This window comes from Varanus komodoensis, unplaced genomic scaffold, assembly GCF_004798865.1.
Source record: "Varanus komodoensis strain SLA01 unplaced genomic scaffold, ASM479886v1 scaffold2, whole genome shotgun sequence".
Classification (NCBI taxonomy): Eukaryota; Metazoa; Chordata; class Lepidosauria; order Squamata; family Varanidae; genus Varanus; species Varanus komodoensis.
Genome location: NW_025335568.1, coordinates 67,562,598 through 67,587,950, shown reverse-complemented (window position 1 = coordinate 67,587,950; position 25,353 = coordinate 67,562,598). Strand labels below are relative to the sequence as shown.

The 25,353-nt window shown below is 49.1% G+C and overlaps 1 protein-coding gene across 1 annotated transcript in view; it reads right to left on the bottom strand.

Moving 5' to 3' along the window:
* VRK2 (VRK serine/threonine kinase 2) overlaps positions 1 to 22,552 on the bottom strand; it is a 58,698-nt gene extending 36,146 nt beyond the window's left edge. Inside the window, exons 1-6 of the mRNA XM_044429484.1 lie at positions 22,417 to 22,552; positions 11,349 to 11,404; positions 9,643 to 9,712; positions 9,281 to 9,368; positions 8,778 to 8,886; positions 4,870 to 4,962 (exon numbers count right to left, since the gene is read on the bottom strand). Of these exons, the coding sequence (XP_044285419.1) occupies positions 4,870 to 4,962; positions 8,778 to 8,886; positions 9,281 to 9,368; positions 9,643 to 9,712; positions 11,349 to 11,404; positions 22,417 to 22,552 (552 nt within the window). The remainder of the gene's footprint in view (positions 1 to 4,869; positions 4,963 to 8,777; positions 8,887 to 9,280; positions 9,369 to 9,642; positions 9,713 to 11,348; positions 11,405 to 22,416) is intronic.
* Between the last annotated feature and the right edge of the window lie 2,801 nt (positions 22,553 to 25,353).

Sequence of the window (25,353 nt, the reverse complement as noted above, 5' to 3'; positions counted from 1 at the left end):
TACCCACAGCTTTGCAAGCAATTTCCCTAAGCCATATTGGAACGTCATTTTCACCGGGATACCTGTTTTTGTGTGTGCTTTTCCCTCTGTGTCTTTCATTGAAGAACTCCATAGCAAGACTCAAGGAAGCATTTGGTTGGTTGGTTATTATTTTTATATCACACAATGTGGAACTCAGGTGGCTCGCTTTCAAAAGTGCAATTTCTGAAGGAGAACCGTTTCCATCCACATACTGCTTAGCAAGTGCGACACTGAATAAACTTGTGTTAAAATGTGCACCAAACTATTCCTTCCCCACACGTACTTCCAAGATCAGCATTAAGACCAGGAGGTCAACAGAAACTGTTACGTCACGCCACATCCTCAGTGGCTACGCAGAACTGAAGACACTCAGCATGTTAGAAACCTAGAAACATAGAAACAGAGCAAGTCAGAGAGGCCTCCCAGGCCATCTAGTCTGAGCCCCGGCTCCAGCCAGCTCCGCTCACGACATGCCCACCATGTGCATGTCCAGCCTATCCTTGAACATCCGCACCGATGGGCCCTCAACCACCTCCCAGGAAAGCCCATTCCATACCCCCCGGATCCTAACTGCCAGGAAGTGCTTCCTGGCATCCAAATGGAACCTTGGCTCCCTGAGCTTTGCTCCTTTGGGGTGCGTCCTGCCTTCCTCTGCAGGGGAGAACAGGTCTCTACCCATCTCCATGTGACACCCCCTCACATACCTGTATGTTGCCAACATACAGGTATGTTGTTAAGACAGCCTGCGTGACTTGCCAAAGCTGAAAGGTCGATATATCCTTGCCAAGCTCTCAAAGCCTGCACAGAAAAAGCCTTAGAGAGAGAGGACAGTTCCCCCACCCTGAAGATTCACTGAATGGATCACCCTACCCTACAAGTGCAGGAACTGGCACAAGGCTACCCTGTCAAGGGTTGGCTGATCAGCATCCTTCCAAAATCCCCTCTGCACCCTTTCCAGGGTCAAAAGGAAAGAGCACTGGTTTTCCGTTCCTCCCGCTCAAGCGCAAGCTGGCATTCACCCATCGATAAGGCCCCGCTTGCCCACCGAGGGCAAGAAGCCTATCATGTAAGAATACTACGAGAGGACCGCTGCGACCGAGCGTAAACGCACTGTACTACCTGAACTGTCCCGCCAGTTACAGTTCAGGTAGTACAGCTATTTATGGCCATTGCAAAGGCCAACCTAAATAGAGGCCGGAGCACTTTTTTAAATAGAACATCAAATCAGACTAGCAGATCTGAATTATGGTGTACATGCTGCAGATGTCTGGAAGTTCACACTGTGGCTATGAGTCAACTCACTGGCTGCATTTGCATGGAATGGTAAGCCAGGATCCTTTGGCTACTGTAAGCCACTAAGAAAACTAGGGATTATTCATTAAGCACAGCAGCTGAAGCAGGGAGCACGGGTTGTACCTCCCAGACCAGGGTTCATAAGCCCAGAACAAATCTTTTCTTGCAATCTGGGCCTGTTGGCAGTACAAGCCAGGACTGCAACCTCAGATAACCTTCTAAACAAACCATCTCTAGTTTGTCTGGCCAGTCACAATCGCAGGAGGAGCCAAGCTGGAACAGGCTCTGTGTACCAGCATTCGGCTCATTCATGCTGTTCCTGGCTTACTATTCCCTCTGACTGTGACCTGTGCACAGCAAACACACCGTCAAAATAGGGAAAAGAAAGCAGAATTTGGGGACCTTCGACATCAAGTTGTATCTCTCCTCTGAAGGACCAAGTTAAGGAAATCTGCTCCTGGAAACCCTAACCCAGCAATTTTCAGAAGGATCTGAAAGCAACTGAATCTGAATTCTGCATTTCAGTTTTAGGGGAACTCTGTGGATTCATGCAAACTGTTGGTTGGTAATGGCCATAAATGCAAAGCCACCAACTGACCCCAACAAAGCAAAAATATGGGATGCAGAGCAGGCTGTGCTGGAGATATTTACACACAAAGGACTCGGCTGGGAGTCCTTCCCTTCCGGCTGGACTCCACAGTAACAAGACTCTAAACAAAGCACTCCTGATTAAATCATGGTTGGTGGTATTACATAAAACTTAGCTTTCAAAACTCTAAATACGCAGGAAACAAAAACAAAGCGTGGGTGAGTATTTAAATTAACCCACACACCTGAATTACCCAGCTTTGAAACACCGTGAGCAGAGATCTTGATGTCAAAGTCACAATACCACTCTGGGTTTTATTTCAAATCAGCAGCAATATAACAGCACTGCTAAAAATTAATCCTAAATAGCACGATAGCATAAAGGGACACACTGAGTACAAGATGCAGGATGCTATTTCACACTTGCGTTTTTCCATCGTGGAGCTGCCATAGCAAGCCCAGAGAAATATATCGCTTTGTTAGCTCAGTAATAAATTTGGATCACTATTGTATTAGCAGGCCAACTTAATTAGGCCAAGGACTCATTGACGGCGTTATTAGCAGTAAAACGGCAATCAACAGCAGCGGAGGACATAAAACGTGGTCTTCCCGATGCACTTATCCCTGGGGGAATGGAATTCTCACCGACTTCACAGGCATCTGCAGGCAGGGTGCCTCATCCGACTAGCCCGAACATGGACAAAACCACCGTCCATCTGGAGCAGGACCACCCAGAGGATTCCTAGTCGCAAGGGTCATTCCACACGAGTCTCCACAGCAGCCACCTGGCCAGCAGCTATTCATTACTGCAGAATATACCTGCCTTTGCATGGGATGGAACTGCCCATTCCTGGATACAGAGAAGCTGTCGATCGAAGTGGAACAGCTGTAAAACTGGACACAGAGTGATAGCCCCATGTGAGTGAAGTCAGGCCCCTATGAAGACCGGAACCTGGGAAGGTCCCTGCTCCCACCTACGCAACTGCAAGCGTTTGCGTCCAAGCAGCAGAGCTGCACATTATGGGAATCGAAAGTCTGCACGTGCTTCCAGAATCCCTGTCCAGCCCTCCGGCTCTGCCCAGTGCAAGTAAGCCCGTGGGCTGAAGCGGGCAAGGCCCCAGAGGCCTCAAATGAAAAAGAAAGTCTCCATATGGGAAGAAGGATAGTTTAGACCTGGCTTCAGAAGAGAACTACAGGAGGTTTCGCTTGGGCAATGCACAAAGAACTCAGTTCGTCAAAGGTCGAAATCAGGCGCACGCTGTGGGCTCGGTCTGAGTAAACAATTTTATTTATTTATTTATTTATTAAAACATTTCTATGCCGCCCCATTCGCCGAAGCCTTGGGGCGGCTCACAACATACAATTAAAATACTAGAAATAACAATATAAAATAAGTCGCCCTGGCCAGATAAAATAAGCAAATAATATTAACAATTAAAATGACGCTTAAATAAAAAGGTCTCTGCCTGGCGCCGAAAAACAAATAACGACGGCGCCAGGCGGACCTCTCTGGGGAGCGCATTCCATAACTTAGGCGCCACCGCTGAGAAGGCCCTCCTCCGAGTACCTACCCTCCTAATTTCTTTCACGGAGGGTTCCCGGAGAAGGGCCTCTCCCGTAGATCTTAAGGGGCGGGCGGGCATATATGGACGTAAGCGGTCCTTCAGGTAACCAGGACCCAAGCCATTGAGGGCTTTATAGGTCATCACCAACACCTTGAATTGGGCCAGGACTTGCACAGGATCGCTCCACAAATCCCACAGAAGCCAGTAAGACATGGGTGCATCTCAAGTCTTCTGGATTATACTTCACAGCACCTCCTTCTCTACCTCACGGCATTTCCACATAGTCAAATTCAGACCTTAATCTGGCTCATACAAGTCCGACTGTTCTGCACTGAGCAGACAGAAGCAATGCTTAGCAAACTCGTGTTGCCATAATGCAGGATCTGGCCACCTGGCCACTGCACCATAACATGTGGCTTGTAGATACAAAGAAAGGGCAGGACACCCCGGACCACCAAACCACGACAGGGCAACCCCCACTATCCCAAAGTGATGCTCTGTCACCCACACCATTACAAAGCAAGGAAAAATGGCTTCTTACATTCCTGCAATCAGTTACGGGGACTAGCCTGTTTTGTGGGAACAGGGATGCTCACTGGGGATCAGTCTATGGAGTGCTACACAAAAGCTTTCCCTGCTTAAAAAGAGAGGAAAACAGAGGTCCATTAAGATGGTGTTGTTTACTCCACCCCCCCCCCCCGTTTTTTCCTGAAGCAGGAATTTCATGAACGCAGCTCATGTGGTTTTACCATTTTCTGAATTTTCTTGGGCACTACAATTTGCCTTTGTAGAGAAGGATCTAGTGCTGGAATGTTTAATACGGTGATGAGGCAGCAGAAATGTAAACACCTTTGCAACCGCTGGTGCTTTCGAAGTTGTATTGTGAGCTTCCAGCCAGACTCCCTTCCAAAGAGGCCAGGAGAACGGGCACATACGGCGCTCAAACACCCTGAGCACATGCTGGTGATGCAAAGAACTGCGATCACGTCCATGCATTCAAAGCTCTGCATCAGCCTCCCCCCACCGGGTCGGCCCAGATGTTTCGGAGCAAAACAGCTTTTCTGACTAGGCTAGGACGGATGGGAGCTGAAGTCCAAACTTCCTTAGAAACACCATGTTGGGGAAGACGTGCTGCTTCCTCCACAGATGTGAATGGGACTGGAGTAACGGAACTTAAATGGACTGGAGTTTCAGAAGCACGCCTGAGCTTCCACCAGAGCATGAAGATCAAGTCTTTGCCCAAGTGAGAAAGATAAAACCATAAGCTTCCTTCCCACAGAACGAATGCAGTTTTAAGGCTCTATGGAGATTTAACAGAACACTTTTTTTTAATCAACCACAAATTGCGTTATTAGTACAATTGTCAGGTATTGGGGAGTATCGGAGAATGCTTTATATTTACCTTGCATGGGTTTCCAGAGCCCAACAGTAAATTTGCTGCTTTTATGTCTCCATGAACATATTCATTCTCGTGTATGTACTCCAAGACATCAAGCTTGTGGGGACAAAACAAACAACAGCACATTACAAAGGAAACCAGAATTTGTGATTAGGCTCACCCCATGAAACGTTTCTTCGGCTAAAGACTCCGTGAGAACCTGCTTCATGAGCAAGTGAAGAAGGCGATATAATTTCACAGACAGAGCGAACTGAAGGAGAAAAAAGGGGGATGACTGAAAAGTAGATTAAATAGAACCGCAACACTTAGCTTAGCTAACTGTTAATATTATTGATATTGTTACTACTACTGCTATTATTAATTTATTTATCATTCATTTATTTAAAAATTTTATATGCCGTCCCAATACTAAAAGTCCCTGGACGGCTTACAAAAAACAGAAAACCAAAAACAAATCAATTACAACAGCAATGACACACAGCACGGTGCATCTGATAATGATAAAAACAGAGATAAAATCAATGAACAGTTAAAATGTTGGGAGAATAAAAGGATCTTCGACTGATACCGAAAAGAATAAAGCAATGGCGCCAGGCAAACATCCCTGGGAAGCATTTTCCACAATTATTACTACTACTACTCTACTACTCTACTACTACTGCTTTTCTATACCTCCCACAGCTGAAGCTCTTTGGGTGGGTTACAGCATTAAGTCAGCCACCCAAGTTTCAACCAGGCCCAGCCCTGCTTAGCTTCCCAAGATTAGGCAGGATCGGGCACTTCAGGCTACAGGGAAGCAATTCATTGTTCATACTTAACCATACTAAGAGCCAGTGTGGTGTGATGGTTGGAGTATGTCACTGCAGAGGGTGAAGATCCGGGTTCTAGTCCCCACCCAGCCATGACACTCACTGGGTGAAATTGGGCCAGGCGCAAACTCTCAGCCCAGCCTACCTCACAGGGCTGTTGTAGTGAGGACCCAAGGGAGGGAAGGAGGACTATGCAAGCTGCCTTGGGATCCTCACAAGAGGGGAAAAGGCAGAACATAAAAGGTAGTGCAATGATAATAATCAGTGCATTTATTGATTGATTTGACTTCTATCCCTTTTGTTTTTCTTACAATGAACTCAAGATGGCTTACATAATTCTCCTTCTCCTCTCAATGTTACCCCCACAACAACAACCCTGTTGGGCTGAGAGTTATGACTAGCCGATGAAATACAAGGGCATTGTCTACTCACACTACAATGCACGGAGATGCGCTGCCTCCAGCCAGGACCCCACATTTCCGCCGTGCTATGTAGTTTTCCGTCTCCTAGCATTGATGAGACGGGCGCTGGTGCCCCGGTCTAAACCGACTGACTGAGTTTGTATCTGGCTACGTAGCTGACAAACTGCATGAGCTCCCCACAAACCAATTTAAAATACCTGAAATCATACACATGTCCTTCAATTAAACACACTTATTTACTAAGAAGCATTTTTCCGTTGGTCTTAAATGAAGTTTGTGTGGTGGCCTAAAAGACTTCAGAGGCATTCCTGCCTGTCCACGAGGCAAGGTTGGAATGCCTCTTCCCAGGACGGTCGCCAGCTGTCGCGCCCTCCGTACGAGCCTGCGCCAAACTTAAGGGCATCCTCACGGGCCCAAGAGAAGCCAGGCAGGTGGGTACCTGAGACGGGGGCCCTGACTGGGCAAGTTCCCCCAGAAGGGATGAGACTGACTCCTTTCTTGGGCTGATTTAGATGGGCCGTAAAGCGGGCCTCGCTCCATCAGGATTTTCACGGCAAAATGCATTTTTGTCACTTCGCAGCTTTAAGCGTAATGCGGCTCTCAAATTTTACTGCGTGGCTTTTCTCTCCTGTATGTCTTGCTTTTATGTGGTGGTGGTGCATTGCCTCAGACACCTGATCGGGGAGAGGCTGCAATTTGTAAATTTAATCAAATCAAGTGGTTTCACTAAAAATAGGGTTTGCAAAAACTAGGCCTCCCAATCAGGGGCATCTTTTCCATTGATTAAATTTTTAAAAGCTGATTAATGTAAGAGATGAGCAGGTGAAGTCGTGCAACCGTCTCAGGAACTGCAAAGTAGGAATGCGGAACTGCAGCAAAGGCTGCGCCCCGCCGGGCCAGTGCCACCAGGTCCATGCGCCTGGCCAGGGCGGCTCCCCCCTGCAGCTGGTGGGTCCTACATGCTCCATCCTCCTGCAGAGTCTTTCCCATCTCAGACGAGCCATCGACAAATGGTGCTAAAATTTCCAGAGCAGATGCAGGTCCAAGAAGGGCTGCTTTGTATTGGCAACGCTTGAGCTGGCCAGCAGAGCACAAGAACAAGCAGTGATCGGCCCTGGCCGCCACGTCTAGAAGGCCTCCATCCGGTCTCCTGATGTCCACAAATGGCGTTCTGCCAAGGCCGCTATTAATTACGTCAATTTCTCCATTCCGTTCCAGATGAATCTGTTTAGCCAGCTTAAATCCAGTATGGTTCTTACATCCGCACCTTGCTTGGTATCCAAGAAAGTATCTGAGTAAACTCCAAATCTTTCCTGTCCTTGCGGGACCTGCCTGAATGTCAAGCGGGTGCTGAATGACCAGCTTGCAAAGCCCATGATTCTTGAACTTGGGAGCTGCCCAGCATCCAGGCGAATTCCCACGCATGCGGCTAGGAAACAGGGTGCAACGCCCATGAGTTCCTCTTTGCTGATGGCAAGCAGAGGGGGAACCAGAGATGGCTGCTCACAGCAGGACTTCTCAGGCCAACAAGAATGTGGTGACTTTGCCCCTGAGTTGAGAGTTTCTGTACCATCTGTACATGCTTTCTGCATACGCCGTTGGCTCATGGCCACTTGGGCTTGTGGTCTGAGAGACCTCAAGCCTACAGCTGGATTGCTAGGGCTGGCAATTTGTCTGGCCTTCCTGCAGTCTTTCTTTTCGTCCTTTCCGTTCACAGCGACTGCCTTGCGGGGCGCTCTGAGGAGCGTGGCACCTGCCAAGGGAAGCGCCCTTTCCAGAACTGGAGCCACTTGGTAAACTGCTCTGGCAATCGCTGAGTTTCTCGCAGTTGCCCAGTTCAGATCCGGGGGCCTTGCGGGGAGGCCGAGTCTCTCCCCCCTGTGTGGCTGCAGGCTGCTGAGCCAGCACACCCGGCAGACAAGGAGGACCAACAGGAGGACAAGGAAGTGGCGGCGGCAGAACCACAGGGCCCGTGGCCCACAGCCTGCACCCGATTCCCAAGACTTCTCTGAAAGGCTCACACCGACCATACAAACTCAGGGCGGGCCCCATCCCCACTTGAATCTGGCATTTCGAAGACATGCAGTGAGGAAGCTCCACTCAACCCTCCACACCAGGCCTCCGTCCTGGGATGCCGCTCCGCGATCCAGGAGCACTCAAGAAGTCTGGGTCTCCTGGGATCTGGGAGGGCCCAGTCCTCAGCTCCATCCCACTGAGGCAGGGATGGCAGGAGGAATTCACACATGCTCCTTCTCCAGGCGTTATCCACTGACCACCCCAAAGAATCCATTTTCGTGGGGGAGGAGGAAGCGAAGCAAATCAATATGCAAAAGCAAAGGAAACAGCACAAGGAAACCAACAAGGGACAGTGTGAGCTCGGAGCTCCCCACCTGGCCTTGCTGTAGCGCCAGCAGATGGGGCCAGTCTGGAAAAGCAGGAGCACCCCCCACCCCACAGAAGCCCCATTTGGTGCAGGTCCCGCCTGCTGATGGAGGAAGAGGGTCTAAAGGACGCCCTCCGCGAGTCCTGGGATACAGAATGCTGGAGGGATTGCTTCATTCACGCAGGGATACATAAGCGTCTGCCAGAGATGGGTCCACAAGTACGCAGGACAGGGGGTGAAACTCTGTGGGACACCGATTCTCTGCCGCTTGCCCCTGCCCTGGGAGCTGGTACCTACCATTCGCAGTCCAAGCTGCAGCACCGTTCCCTTGCCAAACCGTCGCCCTTTTCTTTCAAAGATGGTCTGCAAGTCTTCGCCTAATCTTTCCATCACCATAAATCGGTAACTAGCACAATAAAAGGAAAATAATCACCTTCTGTCGTCTTCCAATATCATCAGCAATAGAACAAAATGCCCATGAATGCACTAAGAAGCCATAAGCATCTTACTGCATCACAACCCCGAACATAAGCTGGGAGCATAAGTTTGCAATTTCCCAAGTGTGTGTTGGCATTCGAAAATGCTCATTCCCGCCCGCCAAACTGCATTTTCATGCTTTAGCTTATGGTGGGGATGCTTAGAAAAGTGTGCTTCTCGCATTCGAGGATGCACATTTCTCCTGTTTGTAAAACAAGATACAAAGCGAGATCTGGTGGAAAAGGGAGACCCCCCGTGAGTCTCCGCACCACCCTCGGTCCCGTTCCTACTGTACCCCTTCCCAAATGCCCATGCAATCTTACCTCTTGCCATTGTGTTCAGCCTGCCCCGATCCCCAGAAGGCAGGAATCCCTAAAAAGGACAGCCGTTTCAGCTTCATCCACTTTTTGACTGGCCAAAAGATAAAATTTGCGAGAGGTTTTTAAAAATCGTCTTCTAGAAGAAGCATGCTCGTTGCTTCAGGTTTTTTAAACTGTGACCAGAATACAGAGGCATAAAAACACTATCGCACACGGTAACATTGGTTTATGGTAAAGACACCGCGGATCTTGCAAAGCAATACGTGTTGCGACCCGAAGGTCGTATGAATTCTAAGCCGACTTGGGACAATTCTGCTTCTTTTATTTATTTATTTTATTTTATTTATTAAAACATTTTTACTCACTGTGCTCTTGTTTTGCAGCTCGCTGGTAGAATTTCAGTTCAGAAAACAAGGGCCCATTTTCAAGGTATTCCTGTGTTTCCAGAGAGAGAGATGAATCAAGCTCTGTAATGCTACTCGCAAGCTACACTTGATGCTGGGATTTGTTTCTTCTACTTCAGTGTAAGCACACGTGATCCTGACCAGCATACCAAGAGAGTGGAGCATTACCCTCTTCTCTCACCTCCATCGTGTCCTTGGATCTTACGCAGGGGTAACGTGAGACATCACAATATTTCTTTAATAATGGTGGTGAGCTACAGTGAACGCTGCCGTTAAATGTTTTAGCAATATGTAGTAGTTGCTACAGTGATCAATTTTGAACCGGAACAGCCTCTAATATTTACCAATGGACACAGTCTTTCAATTTCTTTACCTGCTGCATGGCAATTAACACTGGGAGGATAAACGCCCACCTCCTTTACCGTCACGAGCAGATCCTTTCAATGCTTTCAGTATACAAATGGGTGGCAGAGAAACAACTTCAAGTGGACACTTATTTGGATCCAGTTTTGTTGAAGCCTGTGTATAATTGCTAAAGATGTGTATGCATTTCATTCAAATACAGGCGCATATATTAAAAACGGGGAAATTAAAGTAAAAAATTAAAGTAGGGTGCATGCAAGAGAGCCATGCTCTAAGCACTTCCTACCATATCTGGGATGGTTTTGTCCGAGACCTCCTTCCCACTTCTCTTTCAACCACTCTCTGGTCCTTATGACACCGTCTTCCCACATGCAGTGCCCTAAAATACCTTGGACTGCAACAGCAGCCCAAGTCAGGTCAATGGCTGGGGGTGGTTGGAGGGTTGTGGTCCAGAGCACCAGGGTGGATGTTCCAATCGAAGTCCGGGGCCAATATAAGGTGCTGGTAATGACCTATAAGGCCCTAAACAGCTTGGGTCCTGGATACCCAAAGGAGTTCCTCCTTCCCTATGTGCCCGCCCGCCCCTTGAGATCTGAGGCAGAGGTCCTTCTCCGGGAGCCCTCTTTGGAGGAAACTAGGAGAGCAGCTACTCAGAGAAGGGCTTTTTCAGCGGTGGCACCCCAACTGCAGAACACACTCCCCAAGGAGGTTCGCCTGGTGCCATCGCTCTATTCTTTTCGACGTCGGGTGAAGACCTTTTTATTTTCCTGGCATTTGAATAATTAATTGGTTTTATCCTTGTTTTTATTATTTATTGGATTTTGTGGGTGTTGTTGTTGTAGTTGCTTTGTTCTTTCGGTTTTTTTTCTTTGTAAGTCATCCAGAGACGTTTAGCAATGGGACAATACAGAAAAACTTTAAATAGCTAAAACAGATAAATAAATAAATGCTTTGTGAAGGTGAAGGCAGATACAGAAGAGGTGGCCTTCAAACCCATGAAGGGCATCCTGAGTCTAAAGCAGCATCACAAAGTAAGTACAATATACGTCCACGTGGCCATACAGGCACTGTCCAAAATCCATTTGGCACGGGGCCATGCCGGGATCTCACAGACCTTGCCAGATTCGTTGCCCCATCCTGGCAAGAGCAGAGCCCTGCAAGCGGCACGGGAGGGACTCATCCACGCCGGATGAGTACGACGATGACCTGCCACATCGGGCAGTTACATAACGCTGTTTGGTGCAGTGACTTGCGCTCGTGCGCCAAGGAACTTTACGCTGGGTTTTTTAGGGTATGAAACTTACCACTTTAATGACATGAACTGCCCGGTCGTCTACTGGAATATCAAGGCAAGGGGACGCTGCAAGACAGAATGCGGGTGGGAGGAAAAGGTTATGGAACCACTGATCCCCCTTCGGAACTGAACAGGATTTGTGCGTGTGCGCGTGCACGAGCACACATACACACCACACACAGCACTGTATCCAAATTAATTCTATTCTTTCAACAGATCTACTTTAAGTAGGGCTAGCACCAAGCACTATCCTCTCTGCCTTTAATAAGAGTGCTGCTGGAAATCACCGATATAAGCTCAGGTATTTGCATATGCAGATATGATCTTCACGACCACCTTCGGAGATTAATCCCTGCTGTTCTTTCTATGTCCATTTTTAGAAACTGAGAGCAAGCACCAGCAGTCTTGAAGCCTGCCTCCAAGTCAAGCAGTGCCTGGACCGGAGGAGAGCTTCGATCCCCAGGCCCTTCAGCCTCTAGTAACAATCCACCCAAGCTCGACCCTTGAGGATGGGTGTCCCTTTGCCCGAATCCAGCCAGTAAGTCACCCGTTTGGTCACCTAGCCGAGGACTGCCTGCGTGCCCTGGCCTTCCCAGCCCTGCTATCTGGAGGAGCTCATGTCCGTAAGACGAAGCGGTGGCCACCGATGGGGACAGCTGTAAAAGGGGTGTCTCGCCAGGTGAACTGGGGAGCAACACACCTCAGAAGAAGGTCCGTGCCTGCCAGGTTGTCTCAAAAGTTCTGGAATCTTTTGCTGCGGTTTAATGAACACTGCCAGAGAAAGTAACCCCTGGTTCGGGACTCTCTCTCTTACACACACCACTTAGAAAGGAAAGTTTATTCAGAAGAACATACAGAGCTGGCACAAGCTTTGAACCCAATATTGTCCAGAGGGCCAATATTCCTGTTGCATCCCAATTTTATTTTATGTATCAAAAGAGGTAAAGAACGTCCTGTCTAACAGAGAGAGAAGGAGGGGAGGGACGGGGGGGAGGGACGGCATTACCTGTCCTGCAAGGTGCGCTCTTAACGGCTATCTCTTGCAGGGGCAAGAAGGGTGCAAGGTGCCCAGAGTCTAGGGCGAGGGCCTGGGTTGAGCTGGCCCGCGTCTGAGCTTGCTCTCCTTTCTGTCCCTGATCTTATTGTTTCCCAGACTCCTGCTAATTGTTGGATAGGTGCTTGATTGCCCTTGATGACTTTATCAGGACAATGCCTCATCCTCCTGGCAGGGTCATTTTGTCTAATTCCTCGAAGGGGAAAGCCGGGCGTTTCTCTGCAAGAATTCCAGGATTCTTGGAATCTTGGTTTTTCTCTCACATGGCAAGAAGCCCATGACTTCTTCCTGAAGTCGAGCCTACACAACATGGCCCTCAGCCTGCAAGCTCATTCTGGCCTGGGAGCATATAGTCATGGCACGGATGCTGATACGTGCATGTGCTACAGGGGACCAGACAAATCCCTGGAGCAGGCTATCAAGGGGACCAGTCCTCATGGCTCCATGCTCCTTACAGTATCAGAGGCAGTTTGCCTGGGTGCAACAGCTACTAGGGGACATGGGCAGCAGGTGCTGCTGCACCCGTGTCCCGCTTGCGAGGGCCGGTGGGCAGCTAACCAGCCCCAGGCGAGCAGAATGCGCAACCGGGAGGACCCTCCGTCTGAAGCGGAGGGGCTCCGCTGTACCTACAGGCCTCGCATCTGCGTGCCGGCCAGACCCTTCGCCACCGGGCTCCAATGTCCCCCACCGCTTTTATTTGTTTTAATAAGCAAAAGGAGCAGCAGAGCACACTTCTGGAGGAAATTGGATTCTCCTCCCCTGCTCCCCGACAGCCTGGCTCCACGGCACCCAGAAGTCCGACAAAGTAACTTGCGGGTTTTGCCTGCCAGGCGAAGCCTGCCAGCTTTCACGTACGCAGCCCATTCGTGCGGCCATCGTCTCTCGGAATAATGGGGAAAGCCTCCGCAGTAGATCTTAGGGAGCTGGTTTTGCAGGCAGCGTTTACACAGCGGAGAGAACAAAACCATGCCTGCTGGCAATTAAATCGAATTCCCAGTCCTGTCCGCAGCTGATCTCATTGCTACTGCTGGAGGTTTTGGCAAGAGGCGCTCGTTTCGCAAACACGGGTGGCCTCAAGGAAGCGAACGCGCGTCTCTGTGTGCGTGTGTTTGAAAAAGTCCAGCGGTTATGAAAATTTGAAGAGTAATAATTTCCTCTGAGCTTAGTTTACATATTAACTCTGCAGTATCCATGATTTGTAGGCATATTTCGGCGGCACAAAGTAGAAACGATGGTAAAGTACTCTGAAGGAAAATACTCGTGTTTCTTTCCCAGAGGAACAGCCTTTGTGGTCTCCATCATCTTCCGCCCGTGCCACCCCCACTTCCAACTAAACTAGTGCAGCAACCGGGAGGAAAGCAGCGGATGCCGCAGCGGCTCCGAAGGTAACTGGACACAAAACAAGCCTCTGCTTTGCAGGGGAAAGCAGCCAGGTGAGAATATAACACAGTGGATGCAACATAAAATTGTACTAGCTGTCACTACTAGGATAAACAATGCATTACTCAGCACCTGCTAGGAAATTCGGAAATGTGACCTGAGCAAGCAATCTGGCCAGCACTGTGCACGGTCAGCCTCTAAGCGGATCAGGCCCCTGTGAGGCATATGCCATAGGATGCCCACTAGTGTGGTCCAGCAGGGGGAACAGAACCAGCCTGCCTCTCCTGCCCGTGAGCTGCCAGGGTTTCCCCAAGGGACTGAAAAGCACCGAAGCCAGAACTGGCCCAGCGGCCTCCTCTTGAGAGGCACCGATGGGGCGCTGAGAAGAGACACGCACAGCCCTTCTGCAACAGGAAGTACGAGAACGTGGAGGTCTGTGTTACGCCAAGGCACATATCCTTGCTCCATCAAGCAGCAGACCATTTTTAATTGGACTGTAATTGAGCGCCGAAGAATTGAGGCCTCTGAATTGTGGTGCTGGAGGAGACTCCTGCGAGTCCCTTGGACTGCATGGCGATCAAACCGGTCAGTCCTAGAGGAGATCAACCCCGACTGCTCTTTAGAAGGCCAGATACTGAAGATGCAACTCAAATACTTTGGCCACCTAATGCGAAGGAAGAACTCCCTGGAGAAGAGCCTGATGCTGGGAACAATAGATGGCAAAAGAAGGGGACGGCAGAGGATGGGGTGGCTGGATGGAGTCACTGAAGCAGTCGGTGTGAGCTTAAGGGGGATGGTGGAGGACAGGAAGGCCTGGAGAAATGTTGTCCATGGCGTCACGATGGGTCAGACGTGACTTCGTGACTAGCAACAATTGGTAGATTTATGCCCAACCTTTCCCCAGGTGAGTCTCCCATAGAAGCCCTGACCAGGTAGAGACCAAGGTTTGCTTCACCAGGGCTGGCCCATCAAGACTTCGGCCATCTCCCAAGGAGGCATTTCCAAGCCCTGCTCCCGAAGCGTTTTAAGCTGGCGAACATGACGCCTGCAGCCTTCTCACTGGGCTAAGCCCAGCACCAATAATCCCAGCGATATGCCATGGAAGCGCCCCTGGGCCTTGACGCCCTTGGAGGAGGCGCTCACTGAGAGAGTCTTGCAGTGTTCCGGCAGTGCAGAAAGCCACTGAACACCATTGCCAAAAGGGTTTTATTTTTGGTTTATGGCTAAACTTTTGCAAGCAAAAGGTTTCGAGGCAGCAATATGTTTTTGGCGGGATTCACCATGCTGATCTTTATCCTTAAAAAAAAAAAAGTACGCACCAGAAGAGAACTGGCTGACAGAAGATAAAACGCACCACTTTGAAAACAAATATCCCAACATGAAGATGTGAAACGGAAAAAGCAGTGAGGGGAGAGTGAAATGCCCATCCTGCTAATGCGCAATCTGGACACCAAAACCCTTCCCACGTGCTCTGCAAGGTTCACACAGTGCATCAGAAATTCACCTCATTTCCCCACATGCAGAATTCTGTCCTGGAAAGCTCAGAAAAAGCAGAATGTTGCCCCAAAGCATACCGTGTGCCAGCGCAGAGCAAAATGCTCGCTTGTTCCACAATCAGACACAGGACTATAGATAGCGGATGGGTTCGCATGATGAGACAAGCCAGAATATGGGTTCTTGTGAAACCACAGGTTGTTGTGTTGTGTGAATGCAGCTCCACTAACAAACCATGGCTTGCTAACCACAAGCAACTCATAAAGACATCCCATAGTTTGTTGTTGGGTTGTGAACTGAGGGCTGTTGATGGTTAACCATGCAGAGTATGGAACAGAACAAACAAACCACGGTTTGGCAACCGCCACCACCCCGGCCAGGCTTGTCAAGTTGCATGAACCAGGTGAGAGTAGCTAAGAAGAACCTAGAATTCACTGTGCACTGGAATCCCGACAAATGACATGCCTCTTCTCATTAAAGGGAGTTGACTGCAGCTTCTCTCATGACCCACAACCAGCTGTGCGTCATGTTTGTGCAGAGGGTGCATTTCATATACCATGGAAACAGAAGTGATGACATGCATGGCATCTACCTGGATGTTTCTGTCCAAACAATTACCTATACCTTGCTTACATCACACTTAGACAACTGCAACGTACTTTGTGTGGGGTCACCTCTGAAGAAAACTTCTCAGCTTCAGCTGGTGCAAATATGGCAGCCAGGATGCCAAATGGTGTGTGGCGCCAAGGCTGCACTGCAACCATCTTGAAAGATGTGCCCTGATTGCTAATTGCTTCAAGGTGCAGCTTTTAACCTTTTGAGCCGGCTATCTAAGCTCCTGCCTTGCGCAGCATGACCCTGCCCAGGGATCGAGATCCGGAGGAGAGGCCTTTGTGAGGATGCCCTAAGTCCCAGCCGACCATTTGCTGGGTATGCGTCCTTCCCAAAGGTGGAACGCCTCACTCAAGAATCACAACTATCTGCCATGCTTTTGGTCTTTAGGAAGGACACAAAGACACCTCTTTAATTGAGCCCTTTGAACTGTGTAACTTTTCGCAGGCTTGTGTTTCACAACTGTGTTTCTTTAGCTGATCGTTGTCCCAGTGGCTAAATGTTATTTTTAGAAATCCTCCAATTCCTAGGGGACCATAAGGCATGCTAATGGCTCAGGGAGTTGGTCTCACAAGGATAACTTAATGGAGGGGCTACACAACCATCCCTTCTGTTGTATGATGCACACTGGGAGTGAGCGGGCAGGTGGAGAGGAAGGGATAGCCTAATGCCCGGATGGAAGCCGTCCTGAGGCTTTTGCAATAGGACAGCATATATAAATATCACAAATAAGTAAGTAAGTAAGTAAGTAAGTAAGTAAGTAAATTTTCACAAGCTTCTTGCTCCTCCAAGGACTCTTGGCCACAAAGCATATAATTGTGCAGTTACGCTGCCCTACTCACAGTTGTTTATGGGCTCTTTAAACAATGTCATGATCATGCGGTTTTGCTTCTGTTTCTTCGGAGCATTTTCTCATTTGTTGCTGTTGTTTTTAAGAATAGGGAAAGTGAGTTAATAAATTACAGTGGGGAAAACGGACTTCTGTCTCTAGGAGTGTTTGCGCTATATCATTACAGCACAGCTCCACCTAGAGGTTGTGTAGCAGAAACACAGGAAAGGCAGAGCTCTGCTGGGATGAAACCAAAAGTAGCTACAGAAATTAACTGCACAATAAATGACTCATGTAGAAAAGTTCTTTTTAAAGGCATTCTGAAGTCTCACACAGTTCTCCTTTTCTTTGCTACACTGATTTTCTCCTGATATTCACCCGCAATCTCCAGCAGTCTTGACTTAAGATTTTGGCTTGTTTATGTCCATTTCAAACTACGAATCTGCATAAAGACACATCTGAAGCTGCATATAGTAAGAGCAATTGAAACAACCATTTGAGAGCTGCCTCAGCTGCACAAATAGTTATAAAAGTAGAATTAAACCTGTCTGAATTTTTTAAAAACCCTAGCAGCTTCTCCAGGGATGCTTTCAATCAAACGACTCTAGCACTCCCCATCAAAATACACTGGGAAGCTGTTCTGTCTTTTCCTGCTTGGTGCATTTTTGTGGGAAGAAAAATAAAAACAGAAGAGGCAATGGGAAAATGGAAGACGGCAGTGTTGGGACCATTGTTGTAAAATCCCATGAACGAGGGACAGTTCCAGGTGAGACCTGTAATGCGCAAGCACAAAGTAAAAGGGATGAGACTAAGCGGCAATTTTCACCAGCATCAGTGTTCCAAATCTCTGGCACCACCAGGGAGAAGGTCTGCCTTGGTATCTACCAACCACCGTTCCAACCATAAGAGGACAGAAAGCAAGGGAGGCCTCCAAAGATACCCTTGAAGCCTAGGCAGATTCATATGGATGAATGCTCTTCCAAAGCAGACCGAGACCATGAAGGGTACTGCACATGGAAGCGTATACCCCACCAGTATCTTATTCCCATCCCTAAATTAATTCCATACTGCACAGCCAAGGCAGGGCCTCGGTTGAGCCCAGAGAGCAGAACACTGCCAGCATTTATTTCCAGATCCCCAGCATTAGTGTCCTAAACACTCACCACCCAGCTGGCTCTTTCAGCTACGGAAACTAATGTTTGACTTTCAGAGCTGACTTTAACCTTAGGAGCAAAAGTGATGGGCTTCAGCATTTCTGGATGTCCCTCTGGGCTTTGGAATGCTTAACGGCGCTATGCATGGCAGCTTCTGGCATGGCTCAGCTCCTGACCATCTGCTTTCCTGTCTCTGTGCCCATCCAGAAGGTGGCCTGCCAGTTTCAGCAAGGCCCAGACGCCAGTGAAGAGACAAGTTCAGAAGGTATTCCTCTACAGCGCAGCAAGGGCTCTAACTCGATGCCAACCGAGGGAACGGGTAAGCCTGGAGAACAGCACATCTCCTTACAGACTCCCAAGACCAAAACATCTGTGGATTCCTCTTCCAAACCCACATGCTGCTGGTCTCCTTAATCTGGTGCACTAATGAAGCAGATTACCTCCACTCTCCCTGCAAAATACCCAGGGCTGCAGAAGTGCCACGACTCTGCACCCCAGCAGAAGCAGGGCAGGACGTGATACGGGGCGCTGAATCCAACTTCCTGAAAATTGCAGTTTTTGGTTTAAAACTCGTAGGCTTTGTGAAGAGATGTAACTATTTGCCAGAAGTATTAACACCTATAACGAAAGACACATAAATACCCAGAAGAGTAAGATCAAACGAAGCAATTATTAATATAAAAAATAAAGTCAAAAGCATGGAACCCAACACCAGTTTGGCAGTGGTACATATTAGGAAAGGAGTGAAGTCTTTCCTAAGCAAGCAGAGAAACTCTGAGAGACAGCGTGTACTAATGGTTAGAAAAACTTGGAAGGGCATGGGAAGTGCTTGCCAAATCCCAGAAGCTTGGCAGTGTAAAATTTCCAAGGACTGGGAGCAGAGTTTTGCATGCCCACCCCCGGCAACTTGAAAGACTAAAATAAATTATGCAAAATATGAGAAATGCAAAATGAAACAGAAAAGCAATTGTGCTAATCAGCATCATTTCTCGATGCTGTAGAACCCGACTGTTCCATAAGAGCAACTTTGCAGGATGAGGCCAGAGGCCCATGCAGTCCAAGAGTCTCCACTCAGACAGTGGCGGCAAGGTAGCTGGGAGGAACTCCAAGGAATCTTCTCCCAACCCACTGCCCCGCAGATGCGTTGGCCTGCAACTCCTGGGATTCCTAGCCAAAGGCCATGCTCGTTGGGAGTTATGGGAGCTGCAGCCCAGCACATCTAGAAGGTACTGGTTTGGGAGGCTGTTTCAGCACAATGCCACGGAGCCAACCCAGTGGAGTCAAACGAATTCATGCTTCTAAGGTTCTGACCTGTGGATGCAGCAGCTAATCAGCTCTTCCTGAATCACACACACTGCATTTTTTAACTTTAGTTTTATGCAAATTTAGCTATAGGAAAATACAGTGGGGGGACTAAAAAGTGAATTCCCCCCGCTGAGCTAAGCATGAAAATACATTTTTCAGTAATGGTGTATGCTGGGGCAGAGGGGATTTGCATATGGACACATCTGTGCAAAATCTGGATCTATCAAGGAGGAGATAACAAAATAAAAGCTACCTCTGGTCTGCAATGCAGCAGAGTTTACAATGGCTGTTTATCTCAGCGATCAGTCATGCTAACCTTCCAGATGTGGGAGAGTTCCAGCTTGCATGGCTGATTCCGGAAGACGGGACCACAGCTCAGCCAGGGGCATTTGCAGCACTGGGTACCAAAGGAAGTCCCATTTTCTTCCATGCTCCAATATAAGCCAAGCAAGGTCATTCAACAAGAACTACCAGAACGGTTTCGAACAGGCAGAGGAACTTGAGATCAAATTGCCAACATACGCTGGATCATGAAGAAAGCTAGGGAGCTCCAGAAAAACGTCTACTTCTGCTTCATTGACTATGCTGAAGCCTTTGATTGTGTGGATCACAACAAACTGTGGCAAGTTCTTAAAGAGATGGGAGTACCAGACCATCTTATTTGTCTCTTGAGAAACCTATATGCGGGTCAAGAAGCAACAGTGAGAACTGGACAAGGAACCACTGATTGGTTCAAAATTGAGAAAGGAGTTCGGCAAGGCTGTATACTGTCGCCCTGCCTATTTAACTTATATGCAGCGCACATCATGAGAAAGGTGGGACTAGATGAATCTCCAGTTTGAATTAAGATTGCTGGGAGAAATATCAACAACCTCAGATATGCAGATGACCCCACTCTAATGACAGAAAGTGAAGAGCAACTAAAGAGTCTCCTGATGTGGGTGAAGGAGGAGAGTGCAAAAGTTGGCTTGAAACTCAACATTAAGAAACCTAAGATCATGGCATCCAGTCCTCTTACTTCCCGGCAAATAGATGGGGAAGAAATAGAGGTAGCTCCTTGGAAGGAAAGCTATGCATACTAAAAATCCGACACATTAACCTGCCAATAAAAGTGCGTATAGTCAAGGCTATGGTTTTTCCAGTTGCAATGTATGGCTGTGAAAGTTGGACCATAAGGAAGGCTGAGCGTCAAAGAATTGAGGCCTTTGAATTGTCATGCTGGAGGAGACTCCTGCGAGTCCCTCGGACTGCAAGGCGATCAAACCGGTCAGTCCTAGAGGAGATCAACCCTGACTGCTCTTTAGAAGGCCAGATACTTAAGATGAAACTCAAATACTTTGGCCACCTAATGAGAAGGAAAGACTCCCTGGAGAGGACCCTGATGCTGGGAATGATTGATGGCAAGAGGAGATGGGTACAGCAGAGTTTGAGGTGGCTAGATAAGAGTCACTGGGGCAGTGGGTGTGAGCTCGGGTGGACTCCGATGGATGGAGGAGGACAGGAGAGCCTGGAGGAATGTTGTCCATAGGGTCGTGATGGGTCAGGCACAACTTTGTGACTAAACAACAAGATGGTCATTCAAAGATCGAGAGTGGTATTCTGTCAGCACCCTGGGGCCATTCCAGACTCCTCCTTGGCCATCTGTAACAGAGAAGGTGCTGAATGGCTGCCTACAATCAGCAAAGACTGGATGAAGCACAATATGCAGAAATCGTAAGCCAGAATGAAGCTATCATCTGACCAAGGATATGGCATTCACTGCTCGCTGGGGAGGGCCTAAGTCTTCCTAAAAGATGGGTAGGTAACCTGTTTTGGATTACACCCTCCCTAAGTCCCCCACTAGAAAGAGTGGCCAGATGTTATAGGAAATACAGTCTGAAACATCTGTAGGGAACTTGGTTGCCTCCCCTATTTTAGGTTCATCATCTGGGTTCCTGTTAATTAATCCAGCAACATCCCTTGCAGGCCATGCGATGCGTTTTCTCACCACAGAGAGTCTGCTGTGACCACGAATAATTTCCAGAGTAGGCTGGAATGTGGTGCAGCCTTTAAGGATATCTCAAAAATGCCAGATTTTAAAATGCAGCCATTCACCTACAAAGTAAGAACTGCTTTACAGTATTTATCTCATCAGTGCTTAAGTGGAAATATTGACTGCCGGTCCATTTCCGAGCAGAGTGCAAATTGATAATGGTTGCCTTGAAATAACAGTTCAGGACTGGACATCTGAAGGACCAGCTTCTACGGAGAGCATCTCCAACCTTGCAGAATTATATGCAGTGTGGAGAAAGTGGAAAGGGAGGCATTTCGCTGCCTCTCCCCTAAAACTCGAACCCGGCTCATCCCATGAAGCTGAAGGGTATGAGATTCAGGACTTCTTCACCAGTGGGGTTAACCTGTGGAACTCACAAGTGATGTCCACCAATTTGGACAGCTTCAAAAGGAGGCGGAGGAGAAGGTAATTTGTGGCTACTAGTCCTCAAGGTTCTGCTACCAGAGGGGATATGCCAATGGGCACCAGTTCCTGGGGCACTGGGACAGGGGGACGCTGTTGCTCTCCTTCCTGCACGCAGGGTCCTGTGGAAACAAACATTGGACCAGACAGATCTTGGCTCTGTGAACTTCAGTGCGGTCTAATGCAAAGGGTGCTTGACATGCCCTGGGGAGACCTGAGGTCGAAACGTGGTTCAGTCACACAGCTCAATGTGCGACCTTAGCCAGGCTTGCTCTAACTCTGCTCCACAGGGTCCTTGTGAGGACAGAATTAGCTAATCCCCATTGATGGCAATCTTGGAAAGATAGGCAGGATACCAATACGATCAACAGCAAACAGCATGATAAATCATTTATACCAAGCCAATCTTTCCCCGCTCAAGCTTTGTCCATGGGACTAATCTGGATTACTGTTCTGAGCTAAATACAGGGGAGAGGCGGGGGGGGGGGGGCACATGCAGAGGCTCAGTCCAACTTTTATTAGCTGTGCCAGAATGCTGCCTTTTGTCCCTCCCCAGCCAAAACGGAACAGCAAGATGCACCACTTTTCCAGTTACAATGAGCTGCAAACTCCCCTCTCCGAAGTATTTCCTGCTACTCCACAGGTTCTCCATCCCAACTTTCCCTCACTTCCATGCACAGCAAAATCCTTGTTCCCCGCCCCCTGTAATGGGTTTTGCCACTATGTCCCTCCCCCAAATTATTTTCTTCCTTAAGTTTTAACCTGCATTTGCCCTGGTTACAAAATATACATTACCTAAGTAGATGAGCCCAAATCCTCCCTGGGCAATCAAAGGGCCCAGTCTCCACTCTCTTTTCTCAGTATCTTTCAGGATTATTCCTTCCGGAAGAGGAACCGGGAGGTTGTATTTTGCACACCTTTTGGGAGGCATCATGTCTGAATGGGAGGAAAAAGATAGCATTTAGGAAAAGCGGCATGTGGTGTTACCCCATAGTCTTCCCTTAACTCCAGTCACTGGTGTGTATCGCATAATGCACCGCCTGACGTCTCAGCGTTCAATTCCCCTAAACCAGAGGTACCCAGACTTCCTAACCAGACATCCTAGCATGACACAGATCCAGGATCGCTGCTCGATTCGCAATTCCTGCTTCCAGACATGCTCTAGAGGGGGTCGAAAGCTTTCCATGAAAGGGTTGGTGAAATCCAGCCGCTCCATTTCTGTTGGCCAGACTGCTGCAACCGCCACCTACACAAGCCATGGAGAAAAAAGGTGGCTTGTCCCCTGAAAGTTGGGGACCCCGAGCTGCCGCTTGTCTCACAGGGACCTGGCTGGCCAGGAGCACCTCTTCTCCGCTCAGGTTGCTTTCTCAGCAACATTCCATTCATCCGAGTGGAGCATTGCCAGAGTGATCCACATGCCGGCAACCTCTCCCCTGGACTACAGGAATGCGCTGCACGTGGGGCTGCCTTTGAAGACAGTCCGGGCACCCAGCTCACTCAAAACAGAGCAGCGCAGCTGTGAATCAGGACTGGTCCTAGAGAGGGCATCCTGCCGGTGCTCCTTGTCCCCGGGCCCACTTCAAAGTTAACATACGTTAATACGCAAAGCCCTAAATGGGTTTGGGTCCGGAAAGCTGAAGGAAGCCTGTCTCCAAATATCCCTACCAGACCATGGGATCTTCAGTGGAGGCCCTCCTTCGTGACCCCCCTGCCCATGGGGCAAGGGGGAATGGCAAGAGAAAGGGCCTTTTCCGCTATCGCACCTCCCTTGCAGATGCGTCTTCCCAAGGACAGGCAACCGGCACCCTCACTGCTCAGTTTCCTTCGCCAGCCAGACGTTTTTAATTACTATTTGTTTTTAGCCACATTTTGGTGTTATTATGTTATTTTTGCTGCTTGCAAAAATACTGTCCTGTGCATTGTTCTGTAATCTATATTAATTGGATTTTATGCTATATTGGATGTTATAGTTTTAATCTCGTTATGGATCTGTGGTTTAGGCTGCTGTATGCTGTTCTTGTGAGCCACCCAGAGAGCCCTCGGGCTATGGGATGGCATACAAATGTAATAAATAAACAAACAAATAAATAATAAATGCCCTAGCAACAAGAGGGACCACGGCTCTGTAAGCATTTGTGCTTTTCCTCGGGCCAAAGGCTAGCAAAGGAAGGGAAAGACAGGTACCAAGAAGCTCTGGACAAGGTAACTTTTTGTAAGGCAGTGTTCGCCAGTCTCGGCCACAACTCCCATGAGCCACAGCCAGCACGGGAAACACTCGGGAATGGCTGCAGCGGTACTCCAAATCATCTAGAAGGCTCCAGCCAAAGGAAGCCCTGCTGTATGGTGTGATCAACTTAGAACATCTGAATTTAACAGACCCCTTTCTTTTGCTCCTGTGGCTTCATTTAGAGCAGGCCAAGAACCCGCCACTGAAAACGGGACGGGGAAGAAGAAAACAGGAGGGGGAGAAGGACAAGCAAGTTCTATGGCTCACTGCCCACTCCCCACCCCAGAGCAACCAGGGTAATTCCCTTTGTGCCTCAATGCAGGAACCTTTTCCACAGGTTTAAATGGGGGTAAGACCAAAATGCATGAAGATAAAGCTGCTGATGGCTACTTATCCTGGCAGTATATGGCACTCCGTTTTCAGAGGTGGAGTGCCCACGCACTTCAATTGCTGGGGCACACGGGCAGGAGGGTGCTGGCACCCTGGTCGTGGATGTCTTGTAGGGAGCTGCTCAGTCACCACGTGAACAGGGATGTTGGGGCCAATCCTTCATCAGGGCTCTTCATAGGCTCGTTTGCCAAGCATTCATATTATGGCATTTATAGCTTGCCTTATAATTCTTGTGAGGAGCCCAGGAGAGCTCACAGAGCTCCATTCTGTCCTCACAGCAACAACCCTGTGAGGTAGGCTGGGCCGAGAGTCTGCGACTGGCCCAAAGTCACCCAGTTGGCTCCATGGTTGAGCAGGGGCTAGAACCCAGATCTCCAGAGTCCAGTCGCTTGCTCCTAACCACTACTCCGCATTGGCTCTGCACGGTCCTGGCGCCCCCTGTAGGCAGGATGGCACCCATACAAAGAGGTGGGGCAGACTAGCAAGCTTGGAAATGCCCAAGGTTTGCAGATGTACGCAATACAAACCCGCACGCTAGAAAGGCATCAACTTGCTGGTGCAGTAGTCGGAGTGCTCAACGGGGCCACAGGAGGACTGGATTTTAAGTCCTCACTCGGGCACGAAGCCTGCTAGGAAACTTTGGGCCACTCACTGACTCACAAGGTTCTTGGTGGACAAAATGCAGGGGAACAGGATGGTGAAGCGAACCCTCTGGAGCTCCTCGCCAAAAGAACCATTCCCAAACAGTGGAATATATATCATACGAAGCAAGAGCAAACTACGACCCTACTGCGAGTTTGAGAGCAGGGAAGAGGGCGGAACCTGCCCAGGGGTTCAAGCTGCCCGCCGAGCAAGGAGGGCGGGCAGGCGCAACCAGCGGGACATGGGAAGGGTGAACGGCGCACCCTGCCCAGGAGCCTGGCTGCCCGCGGAGCTCGGCGCCCTCCACTGCCACACGGCGCGGCAGGACCGGCTGGCAGGACCTCCCTCGCTGTCGCTTCCCAGGCCACGCTCGCAGCGGGTCGGGAGGGGGAGCGGAGAGGCGCGCGGAGAGGCGCAAAGCCCCCTCCCCGGCCTCTTCGCGGCCGCCTCCCGCGGGAAGCCTCGCCCGGGCG